This window comes from Solanum verrucosum, unplaced genomic scaffold, assembly GCF_900185275.1.
Source record: "Solanum verrucosum unplaced genomic scaffold, falcon-dt-bn FXZP01000041.1, whole genome shotgun sequence".
Taxonomy (NCBI): domain Eukaryota; kingdom Viridiplantae; phylum Streptophyta; class Magnoliopsida; order Solanales; family Solanaceae; genus Solanum; species Solanum verrucosum.
In genome coordinates, this window is record NW_026020250.1 from 1,462,279 (window position 1) to 1,469,908 (window position 7,630).

The window sequence follows — 7,630 nt, forward strand, 5'->3', positions numbered from 1 at the left end:
CCTAGTTTTGCCTCTGCTAATGAGAAATGAGTTTACATATTTTCCAACAAAGAACAAATTATGTGAAAAAAGTGACTAGATGATGAATGTTAAAGTGAAGCAGCTATAGGGTTATACGTTCTTGATAAGAGCAAAATATTGAGGAATGTTTCATGGTCAAAACGATGATGATGCAGACATAAAGGGGGACAAGCAAGGGATAATAAAAAAAAGGTATAGGAAAATATGTATAATTATATTTATATATATATACTCCCTCCGTTTCAAAAAGAATGGCCTAATTTTATTTTTTGTCTGTTTCAAAAAGAATGACCCCTTTCCTTTTTTGGCAACACTTTAACTTTAACTTTCCACGTGGCATGTTTAAAGGTACAAGATTAAAGGACATTTTGGTACATTTGACATAACTTTAATTTAGAACGACAAGATTAAAAAGTTTTGTTTCTTTTCTTAAACTTCGTTCCAAATCAAACTACGTCATTCTTTTGAACAGATGGAGTATAAAATAGGATTGTAGATTAATCCTACAGCTAAGCCAGAGTCCAAGTGAAGAATGCACTCAATTAGTGGATGTTTAGTAGAATTAATTAGACTACTTTTTACTTAATACGCATAATGTTGTACGAATACAAGAAATTTTTATAATATATAGTTTACCTGTCCCTAATATATCATTCTGGGCTACCCTTGCAACGCTTGTTAAAGTCACTTGTAAGAGCTCAAGATAATATAATTTCTCACAAACTTTAGTATATAAATAAGGACCAAGCTAGGAATGTGTATGTATATATATTCCCTGTTCCAAACTTCTCATTTCTCCATATACCATCTTCTCTTCTTGTTCCTTTTTACTAGGAAAATCGTTTTAAGGTATCTCATTGGTCAATTGAAAACCGTCTTTATATCCTGATCGAGTCATGTGCACCATGAATGAATCTAGAGAAGAAAGTGATGATATCATAAGTATCACAAGTGATGAAATGGCTGCAGCTGCTGCCAACATCGAGCTGACGGTAAAACAAAGGGAAGAAGAATATGTTCATACATATTCCTCTCGTAGTAGTACTCTTCAACTTTTCCAACGCGTTTCGGTGAATGAGGTATGACCACTTTCTTATTTTTTCTGACATGATATTAGAGTCGAACTCATTATTATTTTTGTATTTTTTTTAGAGTTATTCATACTCAGAGTAATTCAGGTGCACACCATTCTTTTTTTTTATTTATTCAACAACACAGTCAGACACACATAGACAAGGAAAATATAAAAGACATAACGCACAGACAAACACATGAAAGCACGCACGTAACATTATGTTATAAAGCTCCATAACTCCATTTGCTTCTTTTTTAAATAACGCCAGAGAGAAGCACGAGCAAGCTACCTTTTTTTTTCTCATTTCGATATTCACAGATTCCGACTAAATTCGGATTCGTGCCATTAGAAAGTAAAGCACTCCCTAACAAAGACGACTCCATACTTAGGAGTTACCACTTCACCACAAAATAAAGGAGACTCTATTATTATATATCTAGGTGTTTTTATTTTTTGGGTTTCTTTTTCTTTTGGTTTATGAATTTTAATTGACTGGAAGCTAGGGATTAGTACAATAAAAAGCATAATTATAATTGCTTTCTACGTAAGGTGTGGTAGCTGTATTATTCCTTGTCTTGCCTTACTTTTCAAGTTTAAGGATATATATACTACTTAAAGGTGCACATATTGGAATTTTGTGTTTTCCTTTTCGTTAAAATAAATTAATTTTAGTTTCCTATTTTATGCATGGGGTTATATGCATGAGAGTAACATACATGCAAGAAAAAATGGTTTCAAGGAAGATGTTTGCCTTAATTCTCTTTGGAAAAGTTAGAACTTAGATATTATGTCCGAGACCAAAAATAATTACATTCTCTATCCAAATATATTATATATATGCCATATTTTTGTATAAAAATATGTATATTAATTTTAATATACAGAAAGCATATATTTGTGAGCTATTATTTTGGTGGTTTATTATATAGTGGAAGTGTAAAAAAATCCTTTTATTTATCAATCAAACATACATATTGCACACTATTTTTGTATAAAAAAAAATTGTGTGTATTAATTTTAACATATATATATATACAAAAATATATATATATATATATATATATCCTCTAGTATTATTTTGATGGTCTACTATATTGTGTTAAAAAAAAAAAAATTACCAATCAAACCTACGTGTTGCCCATTCTTTCGGGCCTCCTAGTATTTTTATTTATTTTTGTTAATTATAGATGTTTAATATTCAGTGTATGTATGTGTAATATCGTTGTCATAATATCTCTAGATTCTGTTAACGATTAGGTAATTGTCAATTATAGGGAAGTTTAATTGGAATCACCCTTTATATGTGTTTGTGGTTTTTATGCAAAAGATATTCCACTAATGATGTGAGTGTATGTGACAATGAGACAATTTTATTTTTCTTTCGTCTTCTTTTGGATAAAGAAATCGACAAGAAGGTAAATTTCAAAAATAAAAAAATAGTGACTCTGTTGGTTGTTTCTAATAACCTAAATAAATATTATTGGCTAGTTTGTCTGTCTAGGTTGAAGTATTATTTTAACAAGCTACTAACTGAGAAATAGACCTAATGAGACATGCTGCCTCCTAATACATCAATCATAGAGATTAGTTCATTAAAATATAGCATGTTGAACTACTAGTTAGTACAAGCAAAAATAATGGAACCCTCAGTACTCAGTAATATATTATATTCTCTCCGTTTAAAAAAGAATGACTCTCTTTCTATTATGACAGCACTTTAATTTCAACTTTTTACGTGACATGTTTAAGATCACAAGATGAAATAACATTTTGATACATTAAGCATAACTTTAATTTATGATCAGTCTTCTTTATTTACTTAAACTCCGTGTTAAGTTAAATTATGTCTTTTAACTAAGGGAGTATCAAACATCAACTTATTTTTCTTTATTGTAGAATGCCAATGTAAATAAAGCCCTAAAATTTACATTTGCCACATTAAACAACTTAGATATACCCATACGGGGTAATGAGTGCAGAGACATTAAACTAAACGAGTCTTGGTGGAATCTAACTTTTCACCAACTGCTTATATTAAGTGTATCAAATGAAAAAAAAAAGTGACATTTTTTCTTATTTCTTTTCTTTCTTTTCTTTCTTTAATCTTCTATTACGTCTAAAAAAATATTTTTAAGTCCTTAAATTATTCAAAAAGAAAGGTTATTTTTATTATATTTATATAGAGAAAAATGAAATAAGAGAAACAGAAAGGATGGCATTTATATGTGGGCACGTGCTTATGTGCACTCATATTCAGGGTTTATGCACGCTTTCTCTATACAATTCTTCTTCCTTCTTTTTTTTCTTTTTCAAAGAATTGGTTAAAGGAAATAATTTCCAACTTTAGTACTTAATATTAAATAATTGTATATTTAGCTTTGTGACATGTAAGATGATCGGTGATAATCACTTATTATATGTCACATTACAATATATATCGAAGTTTTGATTAAATAATTATTTTACCTTTGTGTTTAGTGTATTCTTCATTGGATTTAAATTACATATATTAATAGTGTAATTTTTCCTTGCTACTTATGTAATTTACTACCACAACAACAGCATAATATATCCAATAGAATTCATAGGTGGGATTTGGGAAAGGTACACATCTAAGTTGCTCGGACTCTTCAAAAAATATTGTCACACTCATGTTGGATACTTCAAAAATGCACTATTTTTTACGGATCCGACATGCACGCACCTGATAATATTTTTGAAGAGTCCGAGCAACATAAACAGGGGAGGAGCTAAGTGGGGATTCGTGGGTTCGGATGAATCCAATAGCTTTTTTGTAGATATATTGTATTTGTATTAGTAATTAAATAAGCATATATGTAAATTAACTTGTAAACCCCCTAACAAAACTGATTGATGGCTCAGTGGTAAGGAAGGGACTGTTGAAATGCTCTCCACGCTAGAGTTGTGGGTTCAAACTCCACTGAAATTTAAAACCCTCAAACTCTTAAACCTTGCTTCGCCTCCTATTACATAGGATAGCATGTACACACATCTTATCAACTATTTTCAAAGGACCCTCATATTTGAGGTATTGTGTACGTAGTTTAACGTGTGATATTTACAAGTTACCATTTTTACCAAGTCACCAAGTAATCCCTATCATAGAGATTTATTTATCTATATATAACTACCTAATCCCATATAATTGTGCAAGTATTTTTTAGAGTTGGATAGAAAATTTATTTAAACTAATTTTTTAGATATGATGAAAATGCAGGTGAGTGGAGAATTGTTGTTACTTGGGAAAATAGCATGTCCAGTTGCCTTAACAACTTTGCTTTTGTTTTCAAAGAACATTATATCTATGCTTTTCTTGGGCCATATGGGGAAGACAGAGTTAGCTGGAGGTTCATTAGCAATTGGTTTTGCAAATGTAACAGGATATTCTGTAATGAAAGGACTTTGTATGGGCATGGAGCCCATATGTTCACAAGCTTATGGAGCTAAAAGATGGTCAGTTCTAACCCAAACATATTTCAAGATGTTCTTACTTCTCTTAGCCGTTACTGTTCCAATCACTTTTCTATGGCTAAACGTCGAACATGTGTTCCTTAGACTTGGCCAAGATAGAGTAATTTCAAAAGTTGCTAAAGGATACTTAATTTTCTCCATTCCTGAGTTACTTGCTAGTGCTCATTTGAATCCTTTAAGAGCCTTTTTAAGGACACAATACATAAATACACCAGCTACGTTAGTCGCTACGTGCTCAACCATTTTGCACCTTCCAATAACCTATTTTCTTGTAACATACTTGAATTTGAATGTTAAAGGTATTGCCTTGGCATCGGTTTTATACTCGTTGAATATGAACGTTGGGTTGATTCTTTACTTGCTGTTGTCTAAAGTGGCGATAAAACCATGGGCTGGCGTTACATTTATCTCAACGTTTCAAGGGTGGCGTCCATTGCTGAGTTTGGCTTTACCTAGTTTATTTTCCGTTTGCTTGGAATGGTGGTGGTATGAGATTGTTCTGTTCTTGAGTGGATTATTAAACAACCCTGATTCGTGCGTAGCAGCTATGGGAATATTGATACAAACAACGGGGACTATTTATGTATTCCCATTTTCACTTGGATTGAGTATATCCCAACGCGTTGGTACTGAATTAGGTGCTGGTAATCCTGATAGAGCTAAATTAGCAGCTATTATTGGTATTTTTGTTGCAATGGCTTTGGGATTCACAGCATTTGGTGTATCCATCGCGATGAAATCAATATGGGGTAAATTATACACGAATGAGGCTGAAATTCTTGCGTTAATATCAGGAGCACTTCCGATCCTGGGATTAGCAGAGATCGGAAATGCTCCTCAAACAGCAGCATGTGGTGCACTTACTGGCTCTGCAAGACCAACTATGGGTGTAAGAATAAATTTAGCAGCATTTTACTTAGTTGGATTACCATGTGCCTGTGTATTTGCTTTCAAACTCAACATTGGGTTTAGGGGATTATGGTTAGGCCTAGTGGCAGCTCAATTTTCTTGTCTACTCATGATGGTGTATACATTATTGCAAACAGATTGGAAACTTCAGGCTAGAAGGGCAGAGGATTTGACTAAGGCATCTCAAGACAAGGATGATGTTGGAACCAACTTAGTACCTTAAAATATTGACTACTATACTATATATGATCATGTGTTGAATTGTATGGGCCTAATTATTCTTTTCATGGTCTAAACACAAATTGTGTGTTCAGTTGTTATAGAGAACACATTTTTATTTATTTAGTTATATTATATCTCATGTGCTCATGAACAATAACTTAACTTATCTTAGCGTAAATCCAACGTTTTGAAAGTAACAATTTGAAGTTTCATTTTTTGTTTATTTTATTAACATGGTCATTCGTGTGTAGGGGGTTTATAATGAGCATGATTCTTTTTGTATTTTTTTTTTACCCCTCTCTAGGATCTCCCATTTTTTTGCTTTCTTGGTAATTCGAACTCACAATCTTCAGATCAGAAGTGAAGGATACTTACCATCTGAGCAACTCTCTCTTGTACTGGAACTCACAACTCCCTTTTGTATTAGCCACCACAAGAGAAGTGTATATTTTCTCCTCAATTAATTTTGAAACTATTTATTACATGATGCCCGCATGTCTTTATCATAAAATGACCCTTTGATTAAGAAATACCAAAAGTAGTTCTCATTTTGCATTCTTTCTTACAAAAATCAAGTGCTAATGTCTTGGTAACTTGTAATCCCACAAAGCACAATTTCTTGCTTTCCATATCATCATCATCATACTATATTATAAATGAAAAATTTTCAAGTTTAATTAGGAAAATATCCCTTAAAAATTGAAGGCTCATATTATCTCTTACCTAAAAGTAGAATTACTTTTTATTATATAATTTTATATGCTATTTAATGTCTCTATACTACTTAAATGGAAAGAACTTTCCATCTTCTCCTAATTATTTTTTGCTTGTTGATATTTCAGTTTTATTTCTACAAAAATAGTCATTTTGCCAGGTTAGAAAGAGCCCATCTAGAATTGTGGAAATTGAAAGTCGCAATCCAACTAATATTCAAGCTATCCAAATGAATAATTTTTTTTAAAAAAAAGATAAGTATATAATTTCATTGAATCATATTAAATGGTAAATAATGATTCATTGTACTATTACTTGAAAAAAAAACATTTCATCATCCTCAATTTAATTGATAATGAACTGTCTTATCTAATTAATCCATTAAATTTGCTCAATGATCAGCTTATATAAATGAATTTATATGTCAAGAATATGAATAATCCTCACCATTTGAAGGAATAATAGAAAGAACTTACAAATTTACCGGTAAGTTCATTTTCCTTTTGTTATTTTATTTCTATAAATTTTCATAAAATTGTTTTTTATAAGGTGAGTTTTTAGTGAAATGCTTGACATAGTGAAAACATTCATAAATGTATATTATTATTTTTACATTGTCGATGTAAATAAAATTTTACATTATTGGGTTATCAAAGAGATATCTACGAATAAGTTTTCTTAATACATGAGTTTGATATCTAAAAAATTGGATATATATGTCACGCCTCAACACTAGTTTAAGTCGTTGTTTGGAGCGTAAGAACTTTAATGTTTAATGCCTTAAATTCGAAGTTGTTAAGATCAGTGGATAAATGGAAAAACAAAAAAAAGTATTCATATGTAGTATTTTGATGATTTGTGTTAACATTTTTTTTATTATATTATCATGAGTACTGGATAAAAGTTATGGATGACTTATATCCCCTTTAAATGTAACATTTTAACCATCCAAACATTTTTTATATCCCCTTTAAATTCGTTTTGTACTGATATTGACAAGAAAAATCACATTCAAATCAGATGCTTATAGATTCATTATGCACTATAACAAAAATAGTTTTAATTGTAAATAAATATGCATATTAGCACGGAATGTTAAAATATTTACCGACATTAATTAATTGTTATTAGATTTAATATCGATATAGACTTTACCAATATTTACAAAGAGTATTTATATGTAATAATTGTCACTAA

The 7,630-nt window shown here is 30.8% G+C and overlaps 1 protein-coding gene across 1 annotated transcript; it reads left to right on the top strand.

The window, feature by feature from the left end:
• The first annotated feature begins 917 nt into the window (after positions 1 to 917).
• On the top strand, positions 918 to 5,720 carry LOC125833063 (protein DETOXIFICATION 53). The gene is made up of 2 exons (XM_049512219.1): positions 918 to 1,100; positions 4,335 to 5,720. The coding sequence occupies exons 1-2, from the start codon at positions 918 to 920 to the stop codon at positions 5,718 to 5,720; spliced, it is 1,569 nt and encodes a 522-aa protein (XP_049368176.1).
• The last annotated feature ends 1,910 nt before the right edge of the window (positions 5,721 to 7,630 follow it).

Coding starts and splice junctions, on each gene's coding strand:
- LOC125833063 (XM_049512219.1), top strand. CDS start 918: ATGTGCACCATGAATGAATCTAGAGAAGAAAGTGATGATATCATAAGT. Junction 1,101..4,334: donor AACGCGTTTCGGTGAATGAG/GTATGACCACTT, acceptor ATGAAAATGCAG/GTGAGTGGAGAATTGTTGTT.